At 31.9% G+C, this 25,817-nt stretch overlaps 1 protein-coding gene across 2 annotated transcripts in view; it reads right to left on the bottom strand.

The window, feature by feature from the left end:
- Positions 1-25,061, bottom strand: part of ROBO1 (roundabout guidance receptor 1) — a 952,567-nt gene extending 927,506 nt beyond the window's left edge. Inside the window, exon 1 of one of the 2 annotated variants that reach the window (XM_007454543.1) lies at positions 24,923-25,061. In XM_007454543.1, the coding sequence (XP_007454605.1) occupies positions 24,923-25,010 (88 nt within the window). In that variant the 5' untranslated portion in view covers positions 25,011-25,061. The remainder of the gene's footprint in view (positions 1-24,922) is intronic. The other variant, XM_007454544.1, reaches the window with a different exon arrangement.
- Between the last annotated feature and the right edge of the window lie 756 nt (positions 25,062-25,817).

Raw genomic sequence — 25,817 nt, forward strand, 5'->3', positions numbered from 1 at the left:
GCATGCACACAAAAGGAGTTAAAAAAAAAAAAAGAAAAAGAAATAGCACAGGAGAAAACACAAAGATTTGAGTATTAACTATTTTTTCTTGTATATATCATTTAAAGATCATCTGCCAAAGGGTATTATAACTTTCTCTGTCCTGATGTTCAGGTGAGATTTAGGCTGAAATATGTCCAAGAGAACAAGCTAAGACTAGAATAATGCTTTTCTGAGTTGAGGGATGAATATGTTCAGTGAATATTCAGTTTTATTAAATAGTAATGAGATGCAACCAAAATAGTCACGCAATCAAAACGACAGCATGCTGTTCCAACAGATTACTGAATTGGTTATTTTTAACTTGCCAAATTTAGTTCTCATTGGTTTTCTCAATATAATGTGGTAAGTAAACAACTCCACATTTACACTGAAGTTTTCATACTAATTTAAGGTGATATTCATTTCAAAAAGCAGGCCAAACAAAAAAGCAAACTTCCAGTGAGTTTTGCCCTTCCCATGTACCTCAAATAGTTTATTTTTATACAAATATCTGTAGCAGATAGGTGATAAGTGAAACATTTGAAGAAATTCAGTTTAAAAATAACAAAGTTATAAAAGTGTTTGAGATTGTATTTCCAGTATCCTATTTATTTCATCAGTATGTGGTATCTAGTGGTTCAGACACTTTTCCTTGGGAATACATATGTGGCTAGAGTGAATTACTATACTTACTGTCAGAATATGATCGTCTATGAGCAAGAGATTGTGCCTGGACATTTCATATCCTTTTCTTTTTGGTATTGTTTATTTTGTTCTCTTGTAACTCCCTTCTACTTGTAGCACACAAACCTGATCTTGAAAAGTATGTAATAAATTAAATAAAATTGACACCAGGAAGTTTCATAAAAATGATGCAGATAATTAGATCATGGTTTCTAAAGAAAAGAGATGAATGTCAACTATAAATGGTGTAATGTACTCAGAAATACCTCAAAAAGCAAGTCCATCCATTTACGCCTACTTCGCTTTTGCTTCAGTGTTTATTGCTTACATCTTTGTTGATAGTAATTTATTCTTTTGGCATTGAAGGTCATTTTGGTGGTAAGTGTGCTTATGCCTAATGGGGTTTTACTATCTTCATTCAAAAAATAGCTAGGCTTGTCATAGACTTTTGTAAATATAATGCAAATTAAAGAATAGAGGAGAAAAATTGTAAAAATCAGTAAAATCTGTTAAGATATACAGTAAGGAAGAAATTACTGTTTGCAGTTTAGAGCTTAATTGTAAAACTTAAAAAATCCATTGTAGAAAATGAAATCATTTTTGTTCATGTTATAAAATTACTTAAATTTCATATATTGCACAGTATATCAGTGAGGCAAATTTGGACAATTTTACATAAAAAATCTCATGTCAAAGTAAAATAAATAAATTAAGCTTATACTTAAAGTTTTGCAAAAAAGTAGAATTTAAAGTGATTTAGTAACATTTATTATCCTTTTCTGCCTTAAACATTAGTTGAAATATTCAGATTTTTGCTAAAAAATGCCTAACAAATGGAACTAGGTTTGTCTTGATGTGACATTTTAAAAATTAAGATTTACTTTAAGAACATTTATTTCATAATATAGATTTTAGAAAATTAATACTGAATTTTGAAATAAAACTTATTCAGTGGAATGTCATTCTAAAGATAGACATGAGACAGAAAAAATAATGAAAAGTGGTAAGAATTTGCAAGGACTCCAGTTCCACAGTAAACACTCTTTAAGTGGAAAATTGTTCTTATATATAATTATAAAATTCAGGTAGAACAACAATGGATAAAGGAAAATTGAAAAAAATATTTTTTTCTGCAATATTTCATGTGAAATAACACACTTCTAGTAGAAATCTGAGGTTCCTGTGGTGAACTAATTCTTCCAAATTTCCCTTTACTAAGAAGAGTGTAGGCCATCCCTGGTGTAGCTCAGAGCATGTGGATTTTCCGTATCAAGCATGGTTCACTGCACTGCATGATACTGTACCTCTTTTAGGAAACAGTAATCATATGGCATTCTGTGATCTGCTGTGTTCTGCTACTGGTTACATAAATAAAGTTGAGAGGTCATTTCCACCATAAATTTCTGTTTGTCAGAAATTTTCAGTCAAAAGAAAATATGTAGTGGAGGATGGAAGGCCAAAGTCAAACACAAATTATCCACTAAGGTGATCTTTTATATATTTAATGCTGGTCAGTTTAATTGTGAAATTGAAAAGACTGTATCAAAAATTATTTCTGTCATAATTTTATAAATTTATAATATGTGCTTTCAGAAAGCATGTATTAAGATGCCTTTGTAAGAAAGTTTTAAAAAAATCTTTTGTTGGTCAAAAACATGCTGCTTTGTGTAGAGTGCAAATTCATTTAAAATATATTGCCAGAGATTTGATAACATTGATATATTAGTAAACTACCTGAATATTTCATGCTTTTAAATTTCAAAACTAAAGATATTTATCAAGTGATATTAGTCTGCATGCAGAATAAGAATGCCCTGATAATATATCTGATGGCAAAAGCATAACCAGTGGGATACAATTCATATCATTACCTAGTATAGGTTTCCTTCAGGTTTTTAAGTAAATTTTCAGTAACGATGAAAAAGGAGTTGTCAAGTAAAATGCTAGCACACAAACTTCAAGTTGCTAAAAAGAATCATTAGGCTCATATGAATGTATTTATGCTCCATAATATTTTTATATGAATGGCAATCAACACTAATTCCTATAGAAAACTGTAGAACTTTAATCACAGAGTTGGCATCAACTACAAAAAAATTAACTGCTAGTTAATTGACACCAGGAAGTTTCAAGAAAACTTGAATTTTACTGCTAGAAGGAACTGAAAAGTTCTATTTTCAAGTCCTAGAGTCCAGCCTATCAAGATACTGGGTTAGAATCACTGTTAATGGTAGAGAAGAGCATTGCACAGGTATCTTGTTCACCACCAAGAATGGGAAACTTGAGAGGCACATAAGTGCAGTGGGATGAAGCACAGGTTCAGATATCAGAGAAAACTGATTACATTTTACTACTCCATCTTTTCTACATGTGATCTAGGCAAGTGACATATTGTTTGACTTCAGTTTCTTTGAGTGCAAAACTGAGAGACTAATACTTAGTACATAAAAGAATTTGGAAAACTAAACTTGAAAATGCATGTAAAATGCCAGTTAGAACACATGGTAAGCAATTAAACAAGTGCTAATAATAGTTATTAATATGATGACCCTAAAATGAAAATTTTGAGATGGATGAAGTATAGGCTCACGAACCCATATCTGCTCAAATCCACTTCATTTCTTCAGAGATAGGTCTTAGAGGATATATCTGGAAAGTACTTTTTATCAAAGACCATATCATACAATGAATATAGAAAAAAAGGAAAGACACCTCCAAGGTCAAATCAGACTCATGAGAGTGAAAGCTGATTCTCTGCTCTGCTCAGCATATGTCACATCGGTTGAGAAGTCCCGAAAGGCTGGGCAAGCTCCTGGAAACTTTATATTCTCCTACCAGCCAGCATAGAGCACTGCGCATTGGAATACACTCATAATCAAACCACACCTGCTACAACAAATTTCCCATTGCTAGTAGAAAACATCATGGGACCATTTTGATATGGTCAAAATATGGTCATTTTGATATGGTCAAGGTATCTTGGAATTCTCCCTGAAGTGGCAATATTTCCTCCAAATTCTGCTTAATTCTAGACTGAGTAAAGTGAAAAGACATGAGAAAAGATAGAAAAAAAAAATTCTCACAGTAAAGAACTCTCATAGAGCTACTTGACTTGAGCCCTTGTCTCCTGTTCCATTTAAGTAAATATGAATCCCTGGGTCTTCCTCTGAGTATTAAAAGTATTTGAAGTCTAGAGAGCACTCTTTGGCTCTGAATTTACTCTTTTTTTTTTTTTAATTTAATTAATTAATTAATTTATTTATTTAATGGCTGTGTTGGGTCTTCGTTTCTGTGCGAGGGCTTTCTCTAGTTGTGGCAAGCGGAGGCCACTCTTCATCGCGGTGCGCGGGCCTCTCATTATCACTCTCTCTCTTGTTGCGGAGCACAGGCTCCAGACGCGCAGGCTCAGTAATTGTGGCTCACGGGCCCAGTTGCTCCGTGGCATGTGGGATCTTCCCGGACTGGGGCACGAACCCGTGTCCCCTGCATTGGCAGGCAGACTCTCAACCACTGCGCCACCAGGGAAGCCCCTGAATTTACTCTTGAACAACAAAACAAACTGAGTAACACTGACCAATAAAGGAAAATATTTTCTCTTTTGCAGGGTGATCAGGAACAACTTAATCATGTTAGTTGATTCAACTTAGATCATAATGCTACCCATTCTAACTTAAATCTAATCATGTAGTATCATGTATCTCACAGCAGACCTTAACAACTACACATCTGGAAAAAATATAAGTAGATAAATAGAAAAGCAGAAAAAAATATAATTTGCATTAGTTTTTAAGTTCAACTCTTTTACTAAAACTAACTAGTAAATATATTTGCCAGATCTGGCTTTAATTGAATGTAACAAACCAGAACTATTTGGTTTAAACAGATTGACGATAATCTGCAAACTCTATTACACAAACCATAATGAAAAGGGGAACTATTTACTCTCTTTTCTCATAACTAATTTGGAAGATCTGAATATTGAAAAAAATTAACTGTGCTCATATGATATTTTCTGCAAACACGAGTATCATCGAATGATATGTACCTGGTATTCTTATCACTTTAAAATGTATTGGCAAACTAAAATGGTTATTTTGGTCCTGCTTCAAGTCTTTTCATTAAGTCCATGAATTATTATAACTTCTTGAGAAAGTAGGGCAAAGGATTGATGCACTTCCTTCTAACGTGTTTCATTCAGAATTTTTAAATTAAAAATCTGATCAAATATTTCTCCCTGTAAAATTGTGATTTTTATCCATATCAGTCTACATAAATATATTTTAAACATTAAGTGGCCCAGGACTTCTTTCATAGCTAATAAAAATGTTTTTGGTAAATGTAAGTTTTGATGCAGTGAACGTCAAGCCTGATTCTTTATATTGTGAATTGTCAGCAATTCCACCTCTCTATATAGATGTGCTTTGGAAAGTAGATTAACTCTGATGTTATTGTTCCTATTTTAAAAAGGAAACCAGCAAATCTGTAGTTAAATAGAAACAAAATCTGTAAATAATTCATGCACTAAAATTTAACGGAAAGATAAACTATTTCTTGTCAATCAGCAAAGTAGAGGCCAACTAGATAGATAGTACACTTACAGGAGGGCAAAAGGAAAATTGACTTGAATGTCTTAATGAACCATAATCAAATGATCTCTGTCCATTTACAAGTCTTCAAACAATTAGAAAGTGAAAAAGTTGGATTTGCTGATTGTTGATGCCTGAACTTCATTTTCAGCCTTGACTAATCCATAAAGTTTTTTCGCCTCTGTTTTCTACATGAAGAAAAGCAGACCAACGGCATAACTTTTTCTAATTTTAACTTTTTATTTCTCTCTGTCTCATCATTGAATGATGAGGGGGTCCATGAATCATGGGAGGGCCCATGAATGAACCAGGGGGTCCATGAATCAACTTTAGGGCAATCTCTCATCCTCCAGATATTATATATAAAATTGTAAAAGTTCATGCCTGCATGCCCTTTGTTCTGGGAGAAAAAAAACACAGTTTCCAGAATTTACATACAATCGACCCCTTCCCAAAAGGCGAAAAGTTGAAATGACTTGCCATGTCACAGTGCAAAAGTAAACTTTAAATAATCCCAAATAGGTAATTGCTTTTTAAAGTAAAATAGTTATGAATATAGAATGTTACATTAATATTGTTTTATACTCTGAGTTTTAAAAACAGAAAGTCCAGCTACAATCTCAGAAAAGGAGTTTACAATCTACTTATACTTTTGTTATACTTTTATTGTATGTAATGTATTTAACTCAACTCTTTGGGCAATATAACACATTAAGGGGAGCTAGGTGGGCCACATACCTGGCTATTATCTCTTTTAGAAGAATGTAGTATCACATTTAATTTTTAAATTTCTATTGGAGTATTGTTGATTTACAATGTTGTTAGTGTCCGCTGTACAGCAAAGTGAATCATTTATACATATAAATATACCTACAGTTTTTTTAGATTCTATTCCCATATAGGTCATTACAGAGTATTGAGTAGAGTTCCCTGTGCTATACAGTAGGTTCTTACTAGTTATCTATTTTATACAGAGTGTTATGTCAACCCCAATCTCCCAAAAGTATCACATTTTATTAAATTTGCCCTCAACAAATTTGTGTTTGGAGATCCAAATTCTTCTCTTCCTTATTAACCAGTTTTACCCCAAACATTCCCTCTCTCTCTCTCTCTCTCTCCCTCTCTCTCTCACACACACACACACACACACACACACACTTAGTTATTTTGAAAGAAAAAAATGCATGTTGGGTCAGCTGGGCACCCTTTTGATCGAAGTGTTAATCAGATAGTTTACTTTGATTGGATTATTTATTCAACCAAACCCCAAATAAATTTTAAACATGTTGATTTCTTTTGCTAACAATTTATTAAATGTATAGTCTCTCAAACTAATAAAACTGATGCTGAGTCAAAAGCACTTTTATTAAAACTACAGACTAACATAAATTGAAAAAGTTTGGAGCTTAAGCCAGCAAATATAAAAGCACTACTAATAGCCTTTTATATCTATGCTGACAAGTGATTAAACCATTAAAATTCTCATAGAATAATAATTCAATTTATACTATAGTCTTCAGTCATATTTTTCTATTTAAAAATTATGTTCCGTATATCCACAGTGAATTCAGTTACTGTATGAACTCAAGTCATATAAGTGCACGTTTCAATGTTTACATGTACACTATTTTGCCCAACACAGAGCACATCAATAAGGTGGTACAATTAAAAGTGAAATATGTCAATGCAATCAATGAAATAACTGGTAAATATTAATAAGATCAAAGCAACTCACCTGAATGATCTCATGTAGATAGACACTTCCTGAAGCTTTGCTGTATCAGACTTCTGTGAGGTAAACTGAAAGCTAAGAAAGCAGCCAAAAATGATGGCAAGCACTCACCTCAACTACATAACTGCATAACTAGGTTCACTGTCTGAATATCAATAGATGACCTATTCTCTATTACCTCCAGAAAACTGAACTACTAAAACGTGCAAGTGTGTGTATGTGTGTCTTGTGTGTTTGTGGGAGTGAAACTGATTGAAAATTACAGATAATAGGATTAGGATTATAATGAGCAAAAACTATTTTCTAATTGCAGCTATTTTTACATCCATGCTTAGTCTCCCAAGAGAGAAAGTTTCCATTTTTCAATCAGAGTCATGATGTTAACAAACTGTGGATCCCTAGAAGCACTCACATCATTAAATATCGATGGTCATAACACATCAAAAAAGCAAATGTTGACACTGACAAGTAATGCACAGACAAGAGGATATGACTAGGAGAGATCAGAGCATGTGTGTGTAAAATTAAAGGAAAACAATCTCATAAAAGTAAATTAAAATATTATGAAAAGGTGAAAATAAACAACTGTAAAAATATGATAGTTAAAAGACAAAATGTATATAATGTGCTTCACACATTGTTCTTGATTAAGAAAATGACTACATGATAATAATAAAATAATTATAGTCAGAATCAACACTGTGTTTTATATTAGTTTATAATGTTCCTTACTACAAATTATTAGTACTAGTTTGTGCCTTATTTTTAAAATTATACTAGTGATTATCTTTAATTCACACTACCCTTTGAAAATATAATAAAGTGACTCATCTTTAAAATAATTTGAATCAAAGGAAAATTTAGATTTGATTATTACAGTGCAAACCCATAATGAGTTACTTCTCTGGCCTTGAATAGAACTGAGTGATAACTGTCATTAGCATTCCTAGCTATAAATTAAAGAGGATTATAATAGTGCTGAAATAAAATCATTCAAGCAGAATCTTGTTTCATAAACAGTACCACAAGCTGAGGACTAATATCACATGTATATTATTGTTGTGTCTGCACTGTTGGGTGATAACGATTTTGACTGTAATTCATGGTGTGTTTTAGGTTGTAGAAGCAATAAAATATTGATCTTCAGCATGTCCAGCCATTATTCAGAAGATTAGATCAATTTATGAGAGGCAATAAACTGCAAACGAGTAACCTTCCAAAGGCCAAAAGTAATTCCAAGGTAAAATCATCGCATATCTAGGGCTCCAGATGAAACCTAAGTTACTAAAAGTCAGATATTGGAATAATATATAGTTTTGAGCTCAAATCATATAATAAGTTATTTGGAACCATTACTCTATAAATATAATATTAAATATGTTGCCAAGGTTTGATAGCATGTGTAGAAAGTTAAAAGTTTATAGAAATTTTTAAAACTTTTTCATAAATTATTATTTTTTATACATCTTTATTGGAGTATAATTGCTTCACAATGCTGTGTTAGTCTCTGTTGTACAAAAAAGTGAATCAGCCATATGCCTACATATATCCCCATATCCCCTCCCTCTTGAGCTTCCCTCCCACCCTCCCCATCTCACCCCTCTAGGTCATCACAAAGCACCGAGCTGATCTCCCTGTGCTATGCTGTTGCTTCCCACTACCTATCTATTTTACATTTGGTAGTGTAGATATGTCAATACTACTCTCACTTCACCCCCTACGTGTAAAAGAATGAAATTATAACACTCCCTAACACCATACACAAAAATAAACTGCAAATGGATTAAAGACCTTAATGTAAGACCAGACACTATAAAACTCTTAGAGGAAAACATAGGAAAAACACTTTTTGACATAAACCACAGCAAGATCTATTTTGACCCACCTCCTAGAGTAATGAAAATAAAAACAAAAATAAACAAATGGGACCTACTGAAAGTGAAAAGCTTTTGCACAGCAAAGGAAACCATAAACAAGACAAAAAGACAACCCTCAGAATGGGAGAAAATATAGAATTATTTTAAGATAAAAACCTTTTTAAACTCAAAGGGGTAAACAAACCTAATAAACACATCATTTAGTGCAACTCAGGTTCAAATAGTAAATTTATAAAAGGAATCAGTTTTCTAAAAACATGAAAATAAATGCCAAAGTTGATGTAGAAAAATACCACCATTACTTCATTTACAAAAATGGAAAAAATGGCAATTAGTTTCAGAAAATAAACTGATATAAATGCTCCCTACATGTTTTGATTTAGTAAAAATTTCAGTTTAAATTGGTTCATTACACAGTAGACTACTTTGAATTACAATTAATTCACCTGTCTATATGATACATGCTCAATTATTAACCCTCAATGGAAGGACAGTCTATTTGACTTACTTCTAGCAACAACACTATGATATCTGTGGACAAAAAATTCATTGAATATTCTGGAATATCGTAGAAGTATTTTTGTAGGTTTTCCAAATTTAACATAATATTCTGAGCCTTTTGTATTGATACCAGAGATCAAATGGCTCAATACAAGTTTGAAGATTAAAGAAAAAAAGAGGTGAAATTGAAGAAATATATTTTAACATAATAGAATTGTGAAATAAATTGTGCCACTCTAATTGTAAAATCATTCTTGATGGAATAAGAAAATGATTTAAAAAATATGTCAATAGCATATGTTGAACATTAAAAAGCTTTATTAGAAATAATGTGATACCTCAAAAAGATTAAACATGCAATATTCAATGAAAAATCTTATGTGTCATTATGTGTATTTATAATACACTCATAACACAACCCTTTTTTGATTAGATGAAACACATTAATTTGATCCATATAATCATAAATATTGAACAAAATATTTGTGACATAATTCTAGAAATGTTAAGTTATAGCCGTTTGACAAATATACTAACATTACTATGGTTGAATTTTTTTAAAAGACTAAGAAAATATATGATTAGGTAATGAAAATTGTATGTAATGAAAATTTATTATCTATTTATAAAATTTTAGCTAAAACTATGCTGATTGCTTTTCTCTAAAGATAAGTTATTACATGGTATCTAAGGGAAAAAGCATGGCATTCTGAAATGATACAATGCTATCCTAAATTAATCATAAAGTATTTTATGGCATGTGTATATTATACTCTGAATTATAATACCCATTGTCCAGCTAAGGAAGAAGTAGTGAAACAAAAGAGTAAAAGTTAGAAACACAAAAGTAGGTTTCTAAGCAAGAAAAACACAAATCAAGAAAATCCAGTTAAAAATCTGAAACATGATTTCTTTTTTTTTTCCTGGCAGGAAAGAGAGATTTAGTCCAGGGAGTCTTTCACCTTTCAACTTTCCTAATATACTGTGTAGACCATGTCTTATCCTACTCACAGTTAGATATACCAAACAAGATTGGGAAGATCCTGTGTTACATACCACAGGTGAGGTGGCAGAATGGACTGACATAGGATGAATAATATCATCATGAATTTTGGAGTCAGACAATCCAAGCCGGGTTCAAATCCTGGCTCTACTAATTGTTAAAATGGAATTAATTCTCTTTCACAAAGATTTTTCAAAAATTAAATGAAATCAGTCCAGAGAAGAGCAAATAGTGAGTGCTCAGTGAATGGTATCCATTGATGATAAATGTATTATTTATTACTCAGGAATTAAAGACACAATAAACTAGATATATTACAGTCTTTAATTACATTTATTATTAATTTGTAAAGTTTGTTTATAAAATTTATCCTCAATTACCAATGGCTAAACATTGTAACAATGAAGAGAGATTATTCATGTAAATAATTCTTTTGGAAAAATGCCACAAAGTTGTCATTTAATTAAATTATCAATATGAAATTATTGATAATTTAAAGAAAAATGACAAATTACCAACACATTCAATCAAATTTAGCTTTTAGCTTTCATTTCAGATAGTTATTTTTTTATTTCTGTAGACCACCCAATAATCTTAGTCACTTCATTAAAATTACCTTAAATTCCCACTAAATAATTTCTAAAATATCTTTTAATCAATCAGAAGCCAAGATATAATAATTAAACACCTATCTTATAGCAAATTCTACTCTATAAAAACCAGATGAAGAGCAACACATTGTCCAAATATGCTACATAATTGGTAATTGGTTTTGTTTGGTTAACTTACAGTGGAGATATAAAAGTAATATAATAAATATATAATGTTACATATATAGTGTAATATAACATATATAAAATGTATATTATGCAGGAACACTAAGCATGAGATGGGGACTATGCAGAGAAACCTGAGACAAATGGTCTCTTGTTTTCACTGAGTCCACAGATTTTTTTTGTACTAACAGCAGTATATAAAAGATAAGCCTTTTTTCTTTTTCTTTCTTCTTTTTTCTAGGGTGGTTATGTTGGATCAGTTCTCATAAATTTTGTTGTCACGTGACTTGGCTTCTCACGTAATTTGATATATTTATATAAAATAATGACATTTCTGGGTTCAATGTTTCATGATTTTACTATAGCATTTTCTATATTTTAACTGAATTGGTCAAACTAGTTCCTTTGATTCTAGTTTTATAAATAATTTGTGCATTTATATACATTCTCTTCATCCATGTTACTATGTATCTGTTTTTGTGTTTTGTATACTAAACACTTTTCTCAGCCTTTACTGAAATTTGACAACTCTAGTAATTTTAACTAACTGTTCTAATTCATACTTTTACCTTAAATTTCACTTTTCTTCCTCTTTTAGTGGCCATTCAATTAAAATACTATTAATTTATTATCTAATTCTTATAACTAAGAGAATCATAAAAATTAAGTCAGTGACAATTCTACCGATCAAATAATTATTGTAGTCATTTTACTTTTACATTTTATTATCTACTTTAATCAGACTGCATATATATATATATATCAAATACCATGTTGTGTTTTTTCTATTAAGAATATTTTAGTTATTTTAGTTAAGATTGGTGGATCTGTGACTTTTACATCAATTAGACCACTCAGGTTTACCATATAATAAATTTAACTAAAAAATGCCATTCTTGATAAATTATAGTTTATTTCCCATCCATTAAAATCAAAGTGTATTATGATATACCACAAAAGTGAATCAAATTTTATTTCAATAATTGAACTCCTCGAAAACTCAGAATGGACTAAACGCAAACATAAACAGTACACATTGATAAACAGACAAAGTAAAACTAAACATTGACCTCCTACTAGACAGCAACTGACTAAACTTTTCCTTGGCCAATTCTAGTCAACATTTTGATGTTTCATTGTATGCTTCTCTAGTTTCTTTAGACTAGTGATTTTCAAATATTTTCTGCAATTAGTATATATTTTAATGTCTTCATGTGCTTTTTAAAAGAGAAAATGTAAAGAAATACAAGCACAAATGGTATATGTTTATCGTTTTCTTATTGTAAAATACTTCACTAAAACAGTACAAAATTATGAAATTTCTTCTATCACCAAGACACCTAAGAAAATAAATGTTAACTTGCAGGCATTCTCTGTTTGTTTCATGCCATGCTTTCAAAAACTAGAATTTTGGGTGATATATTTATAACTTTAAAATACTCATCATGATAAATAATCCAGTAATAATTATAACAAAATCACCACTGTAGTCTAAAAATATGTCACAGTGTCCAATAAAAGCATTCACAATTGTCACATTTCCCTTTTTGCCCTGAGGCATTATGTTATGTTTGAGTAGAACTAATAGTTATGACTTAACATTCTTATATACTTACAAGCCAAATTCATACATATTCTGTTAAATTTGCATTCTTTTCTTTGATTTTTGTTGTAGTGCAGTTGTGTCACATCTGTTTGTTACAGCAAATTATAACTTCCTTACACTGCTTCATATTTTCTGCTCACTGAATACTGTATCTGACATTACACACTGCATAGTCTGTTGCGACATCCGAAAGGGGTTCAAAGCATTGCATAAGGTCCACTATTCTGAAAAAGTGATTATTCTCACATCCATTATCCACATTGAAATCCACCTCTTTTAGGCCACGGTGTTTTCTCTTAATTCCTCCATGCGTCTGGAGCAACTCTCCAAACACTGTTGGTTTCAGTCATTGACATCATCATCTAGGCTCAAAGTTATCTGATAATCTTTCCCTCATCTATTTCACCTGTCCCCTTCATATTCCAAAAATTCACTAGCAATACATACTTTTCAAATGATAGTAGCTACCATTTACTGAGTACCTTCTATGGATGAGATATTGTATTAGATACTTTATAGTCTTTATGTAATCTTTACAACCACACCACAAGGTAAATATTGTATCCTTTAAAAAGAAAAACAAAACAAGTAAACCAAAAAACCAGTCTGCAAGTTCCCCAAGTTCACACATTTCATACAGAATCCAAGTAAGTTTGACACTAAAGCTACTGCTTTTGTTTAATATCATCTAGCTTATTTACTGTAATAAAGCAATCGTTAAAATGACTGATTCCTACATATACTTGATAAAAGCTTACAAAAATGAAATAGGAAAAAAAGGGCAGCTCATCTTGAAAGAAGCAGCATGATACAGATAGTTAGGAAGTGAACTGAGAGAAAGATTAATGTTAAACCTTGTGGTTGAAACTTGAATAAACCATCTACCTTGTAATGATTAAAAACCAATTTCCAGACCTTCCCAGAGTGTGTGGAACTGCTTCCTGTGCATCCGGAGCACATTAATAAACACTTGACCCACATGAACTTGCTCTACCCAAATAACACTTCTGAATTTGCCCCCCTGTCTCCACTACAACTACTAGTTTCTTAAACAAGTCTTTCCTTTTCACATAAATTGTCTCTGGTCTTTCTTTTCAAACTTAATTTTGTTTGTCCTGTCTTCAGCTGCATTTAATATTTTAAAATGCCAAAAAATTATTTTGTGATAAGACAATCATTTCCAATTAATGTGTAAATTAAATTTTATGGTTATCTTGACAAAAATAACATTAATATTACCATTTTCACATATGATTCTGATTTCATATATCAATGCTACAGAAGATATTCTCTGCAATATCATTTCTTTACACTGAAAATATTACAAGGGGACTATATATTTAAAATACACTATCTTATGTAAAGCAGGGTAATGTCACATATTTAAAAGTTCTTACAAGAAGATCTACGTGACTTTCGGTTTGGCAATGGGTTTTTAGATACAACATCAAAAGCATGATCCATAAAGGAAAAAAATGATAAGTTGGACTTTATTAAAATTAAAAACTTCTGCTCTGTAAAAGACAGTGCTAGGAGAATAACTAGATAAGCCACGGACTGGGAGAAAACATTTGTAAAAGACACATCTGATAACAGACTCTTATCCAAAATATAAAAAGCACTCTTAAAACTCAACAGTAAGAAAACAAACAACTTGATTACAAAGTGGACAAATGATCTGAACAGACACCTCACTAAAAACAAACAAACAAACAAAAAATCATGGCAAATAGGCATATGAAAACAGGCCCAACATCAGATATTAATACTGAACAGAAAATTAAAGTAACGATCAGTTACCACAACACACCTATTAGAGTGGCTAAAATCCAGGACATGGACAACTACAAATGCTGACAGGGAAATGGAGCAACACCAAACTCTCATTCATTGCTGGGGGGAAGGCAAAATGGTACATGGACAGTTTGGCATTTTCTTACAAAGCTAAAGTTAGGTTTACCAAAAATGTTCTTTGGTGGTGATGCTAAACATAGGATTCAATAAAATAAATTTTATTCCATCGGCAAATTGATTAAGTGAATATAATTAAATATGAGTTAATTACAGATTGATTAAAGAGTAACATTACCTTCTAATCAATATTAGCCAATTTTTAAATTATATCCACTATTTAACTGATGAATACTTAGCAACTACTCCTCTGTAAATAATTAAGTTCTAGTATACTTTTGAAAGTAAAGTATTATAAAGCTTTTCTTATTATTCAATTGACATTACTTAGAACCTCACAAACTTGTGGGAAAAGAGCACAGTATCAACTAAAGTTATTTTTTTTTCTACCTAAGAACTTCTGTGAAAAAATTACACAGCCATGTTAATTAAGACATGTTACATTAATTTCAGCACTATGCATATATTGCTTAGGAATTTTAACTCTCATGACAGTAGTAAGATCCTAAGTGAATAGGCTTAGTTTTCTGATGAATAGATTTCTAAACCTGAGAAAGACACTACATCTGGAAGAAAAGAAAATGAGCCTCTGAATGGATAAATTTTAATCACGCTTGTATTCTTATTATACAATTGTTTTCCTTTACGTTTGCCAAGCTTGTGGCTTTAAAATAAGAATCTATTAAGAAGACCTGGGAACCAGCAAATATTTGTACCTTTACATAAAATAGCTTTGAGAAACATGAGGACTATGTCAGGCTCAGTTTCCCTCCATATATCATATTTCATTGGTTCGAAGTAATTTTTTTCATATTTTGGTTCTAAATTTTTATAGTTGATGGCATCTTACAATAGCTATGAGCCAGACAGCAATTTTGATATGATTGTCATTGACTGTGATGTGAATCCTTGGTCGTAACTGCTCACATTGCTGTCATTCCAGTTAAGTTATGTGCATTATGGGGGATACACAAGTTGAGTTTAACTATAATTTAACACGTCTTCCACAATTCCTCTACAATTGAACATTGGTAGTAAACGTTATTGTTATTTGAGGCTTAGAAACAAAAATTCAGGCGTAGATTTCACATTGTTGAGGAAGTATTTATTGTTGGAAAAATGGCCACAAAACTATGTTTTTTTGTGAAACAAAAATTAAGCTACTTAATAAAGGAAGGAAGACATGCTTAGGTACCACAAAGCGTCTGCTTCCTGAGATATTTCAAAAGGATTGTTTGTCACCACCAAACCAAAGGCAAGAGAAATTGGCTACTCCTTCAGAAGGGATGAAAGAAACTTCAAAGCATTAAGAGGTTGGTCTGATTAATGCATCACACAGAACTATCCTTAAGACATTGTGTCATGGCTTAATTGGTAGTTATATTTTTTCTTTGAGATACATAATAGAGATACCACTGTCACCTTATATTTGGTGAACTTCAGTTTATTTAAAGAACATGAAATCAGCTATAAATTGTTAAAGAGAAGTAACACTTACTCTTCTGAAACTACCTAAAAACCACAATTTTCTCACCATATTAGAAAATAAAAATCCAAGAAAAGAAAAAGTATGTGCAGTGGAAGAGATAAGTGATTAGAGTCACAAAGTTATAAGAAAAATCTATGAGCCAGTGAGTAATGACACGTCATGAACAAAAACAACAACATAGGTTGTAGGGCCCCTACCCCCAGCTTATTGTAACAGTTATGCCATGCTTATGACTCTGATTGAATTGCATGTCAAGCTATGAACCTATATTAAGTGAAACATTAAAGACCATTTAGATAGAAAAATGAGAAATTGTTTCTATAGAATTATTTTCATATACAACTAATTCAGTCATTGGTATAGAAACCTCACACCTGCACCTTAGGAATTTAAAGAACGACTATTAACATAGATGGAAAAAATGTCAGGTCATGATAAATTTTATATTACTTTTAAGAGGATAAAAATTATTTTTTAACCTCTACAGCAGTCTGTATGCATTAACCAGACCTATATGAATAATTCAGAATAAACACAAATACTGCTTTATATGTACACCTGTGTTTAAATATATGTACCAAAATACAAATATTATATATGTATATATACATGCAAACACATATATGTATATTGTGACATTTATTTCTTATATATGTATGTATATATATAGTTAAAATATGTCATATCATAAAATGTCATGTCTTTCAAAATTTGCAGTGTGGATTATTTTTTAGGAAGAATGTCAGTGTTTTATACTTTCAAGGCCCACATGCATTCAACTTTTTGTGTTGAATTATTTATATGTTCTTTTCAGTAGTCCAACATATCCATTTTATTTACTATTCAATCAACAAAAGAAATCATTTTCAAAGCAATTCTCCCATGTGAAAACATGGCAGAGGCTGGGTATGTTCATACAACAAAGGACACAAGCGTGTCGACATAGGAAAGCTGCAAGTAAAGAGAAAGAATAAATGAATGCTCACTAGGCAATCTAGGGAAAATAGTTGAATGAATTAATGACAGTATCTCTGGCAAATAGAGAATTTTTTACAAAAGGTTTTCTCTACCCTCAGGCAAAATTACAACAGCTGTACCATATAGCCTCTATCAGTCATAATCTAGAACAGAGCCTCTTTCTATTAACCAGGCAATAGAGGAGCAAAAATTACTTAGACTAGTCCATATGAGGCACTCTGTTGGCTGCAATGCATTCTGATAGCTTAATTAAGTGAAGCATGGGGCACATGGGGTTTTTCAAGCCAGGTTCATCACAAAGGCCATATCATCAAAGCAGAATAGTCCTGGGCTCTACAGCTAGATTACAAAGATGAGCTTCTCCATTGAGTGTCTTGCAGCTAACGGGGACTGTTAGTTTGCTTCCATCTACTTAAACAATTAGATGAAGTCTTACACTAGTAGACCAAGGCTAATGAAGAGCCATGGAATTGAGTACAGCTGGCAATTCCTCTCTTAATTAACATCTCATCTGTAACTGAGTGATGTTCTCTAGAAAGTAAGGAATGCATTTTATTTTTTTTCTTTAAGCATTTCTTCTTTTTAGAGACGACACTTCTATAGATAAGGTTTCCAATCCTATTTAACACCCACAGCATGCAATATAAACAAAAAGTAAACAAAGATCACATCACGATGTCAAATGACAGGTAATCTAAGAATTTTAAAAATGTGTTTGTGTCCGTGAAGGAATATGAGGGAAAAGCCTGAGAAACACAATTACACTGAGAGACTAAATCATGTGTACTAGATATTTTAACAATGATTTACTCCGTAATTTGATTGTATTACTGATCTTATGAACACTAAGTTTAACTTGGTTAATTGTCCAGAAAGTTGGAATGGCATTAATATCCATACAAGAGATACTAGCAAATAACACATATATATGAATATATATATGAATGGTGACTTTAAATCACATTATAAATTCATTCTGTATTTAAATCCAGCAAACCACATACAGCAAATATTGGCTCTAAAACCAAATGGAAGTATACTATTACCCAAATATTTTTTCTACTTGATCTTGTAAAAAAATTATATATTGTAAATCATCAAACGATAAATACATAAAATCAAATCACAGTGTAGCACGCTGTGCCTTCCTAATTTCATTAATGATGTCACCATGGCCTACCCTCCAACAATGAATCTTGGGATCATTCTTGATGCTTGCTCTCATTCTCCCTCCACTTCCCATCATCATCCAGTTTTTCTGACTCTATATGCTACACATTTTTTTCAAACCTATCTCTTTCCTATCTCTGTTGTCCCATGGATAGGGAGGCATCTGCTGTATTTTTTAGCAACCTCTTCCTCTTGTTAATTTATTCATTTATCAAGAAACATTCCATGAATAATTTCTATGTACTACTTACATTTTTAGGTATTCATAATACTTTTGCAAATCTCCAACAGTGTTTTCTTCTCTTCTATCATAATGATAATTTATGATAATTTACAATTAGAAAATTAGGTGTGTAACTGATTTTTATTATTTTTCCTCCACAGAGAAAGAGAAAGGAAGAAGATACTAAGACTATCTTCATTTCCACCATCTCCTCCAACCTTACAACAGTACCGTGCAGTATTAGATGTCAAATAAATATTTGTTGAATAAATAAAAAAGAAACAATTTGATGCACCACATTTCCACTAAATTACAGTTAAAAAAAATCTTACTAGGCTACGTCCCACCTTTAACTCTCTCATTGGCTCCTTTTTGACCAGTTTACATTTAAAGCTGCTGAGCTTAGTATACAAGACTCCTCAAGATTTGAACTTCAAATTACTCTCTGGACTCATCTCCAAACATCCCTTAATATGCAATTTTCCTTTCCACCAAGCCAAACAAGGGTTCTCACAGTCATCATAGCTGTGTCTCTTGGCACAAGCCTGAGATTTTCTTTCCTACTCACTCCTTTTCAACCAGAGAGAACTCCTAAAACTCAAGTATCTAGCCCATAGTAGGTGCTTAATAAATGCTAACTTTCCAATGGACTCTTACCTTCTTGTTCACCTGCTCCATGAAGACTTCCATGTACTCCTCAAGTTGTTGCTGTACGGAACCTCATCCGTACTTACAGGACATGTCTGTTTTCCCTCGGTGGCACTTGTAATTAGCTACTGTCCCACTACAACCATATAGCACAGACTAGGCCAGTGACACTCATTTATAAATAATAATGAGATTATTATCAATGTTAGTAAGAGCAACTCCATACAGAAAATCCTCTCAGTGGCCCAAATTCTTTGATCGTTGTATCTATAATTCAGATACAAATTACCCAAGGTAATTCTGACACTCTTTCTGAGGAGTAACCTGACATAGGGTTATTGACCAAAGTAACACAACTAAGATATAGAAGAGATATGGTTCAAATATAGCCCTTTTGAACCAAAAGCCACCTTTTCTCCACTAAGACCTTCTGATAATCTTGATGTTTCCTGAGTAGTCTTTCTTTCCCTTCCTTCCTTCCTTTCTTCTTTTCTTGGTACGTGTGGGTTCTTTAATATTTTTGTAAAAATTAAATTCCAAAAAGTAACATTCAGAAAATATCTGGTTTCTTTTATTGTATGATTTTCTTCTAGCTTTCTATAATGCTTATAGAAATGTATAAAACTAAATTTTTATTGTAATTCATTTGTAGTGAATATTGTTTCTAGATATCATATTTAGGCATAAGTCATGAATTAATACTTTGTCTTCTCATGGTCCTTAACAGAACTGACTTACCTACTAGACACAATGATATAGTGTCAGCTAACAATACAGTTGGGGCCCATGAAAATACTTTAGTTCGTTTTAAAATCAAAAGAAGAAAATAAACATTTATAGCCAAAGATTATATTCATGTTGATGCTAACACAATTTTAAAATATAATGCTTTATATTATCTCATAGCAAAAAACCCAGAAAGGCAGAAGTACCCATTAGTCATAATGCAACCCTGATTCTTAGTCTTTTTATTCATAAAATTTGCATAATTGATACATTATTCTAATTTGGATATAAATTCCCAGCCACTTAATGTCTGAGTTAATACTTTATTAAGACTTGGACAAAGTTTAGGAAAAATTGTACCCATTAGGGAAAACTAAGAATCCTATAAAGTCATTTTTAATTATACAGGTTAATTTTCACTGATCTATTCATTTGTTGAGTGGCTTTTTTCTTGAGCTATTGCCTTTCAAAATTATATTTTTGAAACTGTAAATATTATTATGAGACAAAAATAGCAAGAAATGTAAGTAAAAACAAGGCAAAATAAAACAGCAGTAGCCTTAAATCTGCTCCCCAAATCCCTGCAATATATAAATGTCTTCAAATACTTTCACCTCTTTCTAAAGGAAATCTTTCCTATATACTATGTAGTTTTGAATGTATTCAACTATTTCTTATATCAACCTAAACTTTTGTCAAAAGCTGTAGTTCTTAAATTTTCTGGGTATTACATTAATTTGGGATATTTGTAAAACTGCAGGTTCCTGGGCTCCAAAACCAGGCTTTCTGTTTCAGAGATTCTATCATGGGCCCTTGGAAACTTTATTTTTAATAAACATTCAAAGTGTTTCTGAAAAAAAAATCACGAAGACATGTTGAGAAGCACTTCTCTAGTCATACAGATTTATTAAGTAGCATTTATAATCAAATCATATTTTTAATAGTAAAAACTCTATCAATGCATAATTGGAAGAGTTAAATAACATTTGAAAGTACTTTTAAACCTAAATATTATATTCTAATAGAAGAGACAAGTAACCTTGTAAATGTTTTAAATTAATTGATAAATGTCTGAATAGTCAGTGCAATTTTTAAAAAAGCAAACTGCCTGTGAACAAGCAACACTATAGTTTCTAAGTGATATGCATTTTTCTTATCACTGCTCATGGCTACTGTGCTTACAGCAACTAATCACAACTATTGAAAAAACATTTCTGTGGATAAAACCCTTTGTAGAATGCATGTATGCAATATTATTGGTTAAATAAATTTGGCAAATATGAAAGAGATGTTTAAAGATTCTATCACATTTCAATTTCAGAAATTTCCTTTTTTTTTTGGATAGCAGATCTTAAAAATTTGAAATAATTCCTCAAATCTATTCAAAATCTGTTAGGCATGTAAAAAATAAATCACAAAGATTAGGAATATATGAGGATTGTATGTAGATACTTCCTATTATTTCTAGAATTTTACATAAAGAATACTTTTGTTAAAATGTACAGCTTATCTGTGGATGATGATTCAAACACAGATAACACTTAGCTCCTTGCAATTACCTTCCTTTGGATAAAGCAGCAAGGTACTGAAGTGGTGGGATGGGTGGGGAGGGTAAGCAGTAAGTCATTTCAGACAATTTCACACTCAAGGCTTGTTGACATGAGGCAGGGCAAAGGAAATAACCCTGTCAGCTTAATGAAGGACAGCGCTGCTGCACATTCAGAGAAGGGGGAGGGAAAAATAAATTACGTTTAACTTAAAAGGGGGCTGTTGGATTTATTCAAACAGAAATGCAACCTTGTATGCTTCCCCCTCCCCACATATTGCCATTTAAAATCTTACAATATACAGCTAGAATTCAACATTGTTTTTTACCATCGATGTTCTTCAAATTTTCAATTCAATCCACTATGTGTGAAATGTATACTTTTAAAACATATCCTTTAACATTTATCTTTTATTGTCTTTCTGACATCTGTTGCAATCAGAGGTAGATGTTTAAAATGGAAAGATAGGCAACTGTCAGATTTCTTTGTAGCAGATTAGATAAAGATGTGGCCTAGCCCAGATACAGCATGCCTCAAAGATAACCACAGCTGGTTTAAGAGTACTTTATATGTGAATAAGAGATGAGGAAAATTGACAAGATGAGCATCTAACAGTGGTTTTACTACAGAGCCTTTAATGAGCTGTATATGCAAGGAAGGCAACAACTCACATGGTTGGAGAGGCTCAATCATTCCTAGAATTCACTTCTTAATTATTCCTTTTCTCTTAAAAAGGATCTACTTTGCACCAACAAGAGTATTTCTTCATTTAAAATGTACAAGTAATTTCTAGCCATCTCCCTCATATACCAACCACTTCACATACAATATTGTAAAACATAACAACAGTTTTTAAAATGTATTATACAGGGGAACAAAATAGAAAATAAACAAAGGAAGTGGGTAATCCATCAATTCAAGCATTGTTTTAATATTTAATTACACCAAGTAACCACATCACAGTTTGACTGAAAACCTCTTTATTATTGTGGTAATAAAATAATCTACATTACAATGGTTATCTTCATTGCTCCCTATTTGGTACCCTGAGGCATCTTGTTCTGGTAGATGCTCTACTAATAACTCACCATGTTCTATAGACCATATATTGCTCCTTAGTTTTTTAGAAACATGGTACATTAATTTTTTTAATTATCTGACTTCTGAAATAAATTTCTGATGAAGGAGGATATTCTTTCCTCAAGGGAAAGAATGGAAGTAAATCAGCTGAATGAGAAACTATGTTTTTGAAAAAGTCGCTAATATTTGATCTTCCTGTCTTTGATCTTCTGAGCTATGCTAAACTCAGTCCAGGTCAAGGGCCTCTACTGAACATAATAAAGCTGGAACAGCAACAACAGAAAGAATCAGGATCTCACTTCATTCTGAGATTAATGTGAAGGAGAAGAGATTCTGAGGCTGATGACTCCTTTTAGCAGGTTTTCTAAGCTCCTTAGCCTGAAACCAATGCTGCTGGATGCAAGGCAGTTATGAAAATGACTTCCACTCCACAGATGTTCCTTTTGAAAAGCTAACAGCATATTTCTTTTGACAGGTAAATTGCTTTGAAATAATTCTTGAACTCTCTGGCCCTGAACAGGAAAGGCATTTAGCTTTATAAATCCCATTTTTGGGTACCCTTATTTCTTTTCAAGGTGTTGCCTCAAAACGGGACCCAAGTTACTAATCTGTATGACATATTTTTGCTAACTGATAACCAATTGATCACCTATGTACCTGATCTACATACTGCATTAAGCAATAAATTCATGTATTTTAAGCTCTCTTTAGTCTTAAAATGCTTGCATGTAAGATAGCAATTGCAGAGTTTTGACAAATTTTGGAACCAAATGTTCAAGTTGATATGTCTTCTCTGAAATTATACAGTATCTTCTTGAATGAAAAGGTAACTTTGTATTCCACAGATAAACCTTACATCCCTACCACACACTGTATGCACACATTCCTTCTTCCATATATCTAGATAAGTAAAGATGATTCAAACCACACTTGACCATTTTGAGATTTGATTACCTGCTCAAGAACTAGATCATGGACTGAATTTGTTGACCTGGAGCAGTTATGAGCTGGCAAGACAGTTTAAGGACAATTACTCCTAAACCCCCAAAACTATATCTATATCTAAAACTGTAGTCACAGTTTCCAAAACACTTTCATATAACCTCTTTATCCTGATGATCTGAAAGACAATGAACTACTTTGTACTTATATTTGCATTTTTCATATAATCAAAAATGCTTAACATTTTTTCATATTGTCATTTTTTGATATTGGGTTCATTCATTCATTTTAATAAATAGTCACCAGAGTAGTGGTAAGAGAATAGAATGTAGGAACAAGTTAAAATTAAAAACTTGTAGTAATTTCAGAGTGTTAACCTAATATAGTACAAAGCAGCTAAATTAACTCTGTTACAACAGACTTTAAATTTTCTATATACTACCACCCTATGGAAATGTTTTTAACAGATCTAAACATACTTTTTGTTCACAACTCCCTTATCTTCTAAATAAAATGTCAACCCAACAGAGGAAAAAATTCAAGCCCCAAGATTATTTGAAAATCCTGATTTGTGTGTGGATACACATAAGTTACAAACAGTTGCTGAATATTAAAATAAATACAACAATAAAATAAACAAATAAAAATCAAGCTTCACATTTTGGTTTAACAAAACACCAAATACCACTCTTTTATGAATAACTTGGCTAAATTATGACGATATATTAAATATATTAAAGTTAACTACAATTTTCCCATAGTTTTAACTAAGAGGAGAGTTGAAATTACATTGTGATTAGTGTATCAACATATTTTTCTATTTTCCTCTACCATAACATGGGATTTAGTCAATTTCCTATAAAAGACTTTAAGTAAAGCTTTGTACAGCACCATTAATGAAATTATGACGTCAAGGAACCAGATTTCTAACATCACCAGACACAACAGTAACCATGGCAGCAACAGAGCAGCATGTTGCATTTTTATTCTGACCTTGTTCAGCCTGTGAATTAGCATGTCCCTACTCCAAAGGAATTTCAGTTTTAAATATTTTACTTTTTTTGAAGTTCCTTTTCCATGGTACTAACATGCATTATGACTTTGCTCTTCTTTTTGTGTTACCCATCTTTTCCTATTACAATTATTCTTGCACTTAATATAGTAACTTCTTACATGTTTCAGTAATGGTGAATTTTTTCTGAATTTTCTCAGTTTCTCTAGGGAATTAATAAAATGCTCTGCATTCAAGAATAATATTTAATCCCTGAAATTTATCAGCACACATACTTAAGAAACCACATAGACTTACAAGGTCTAAAGAAAATGAACAAATTCAATTTACAACACACACAATAAAAAATGAATTTAAAGCAAAGAACGAATACGGATCAAGGTTTGATGAAACAAATACATGGCACTTACCTGGAATAAGCTGTGCCAGGAACACGTGGCTTTTTGACAAGCTGAGGAGTGATATTATGACCAAAAAAGGAGCATGTTTCCATTTCATCTTTGTCCCTTCCTTGCATTACACCCAGCCAGTGGTACAGATATGTTTTATCTGCAAGAAAAAAATCAACAGAATTTTTTTAATGTTGAGATAAAGACAATATTAAAAATATTTTGTGAAAAATCACAGTACAAATGCATTTAAAATGTCATTTTTCAAAATGATAAAACAAATAGTTAAAATGAATATAACTTAACACAAAGTATATTTTAGGATATACATTTTGAACAAATGTAGTATTTATTAATTTTGAAAATTCCTTTCAATGAGACATAAATAGCAAACGATTCCTTGGTTTTCTCTATCCTTTAGGGGATGACAGTTTCTGATTTCCCACCAATCGAGTTAGAATGCTCTCATTGGGTCTAGAAAACCCGATGGTTATTCATTTACTAAATAAATATTTACAGACTGTTCATACGGAGCCAGTCACTATGCTACTTTGGGGACACAGCAGAAAAAAAATAAAAACTAAATTCTTTCTTCATTCAGGTACATAAGAAATTTGAGGCCATTTTAGTTACATCTCTTTAAAAACAGATTCAAAAACAAAAAACAAAAAAACCTAAACAACATTTGTAGCTGTTCTATTCTGAGAGGCACTGTGTATCAATCACAAAAGGGCCCAAGAAACACAAGAAAGTGCCTTGTAGGCAACAGAGTCTTCAGTCAACAAGGCCTTTGACAAGATGATGACTCTAACAATGGCAGAATAAAACTACAGGTATTCAAGTAGATGACTGATCAGTTTTGCCTGGGAGGATTTGAGACAGGCTAGGACCTGGGACCCTTTGCTACAGTGTTGCA

Source organism: Lipotes vexillifer, unplaced genomic scaffold (genome assembly GCF_000442215.2).
Source record: "Lipotes vexillifer unplaced genomic scaffold, Lipotes_vexillifer_v1.1 scaffold1816, whole genome shotgun sequence".
Taxonomy (NCBI): domain Eukaryota; kingdom Metazoa; phylum Chordata; class Mammalia; order Artiodactyla; family Lipotidae; genus Lipotes; species Lipotes vexillifer.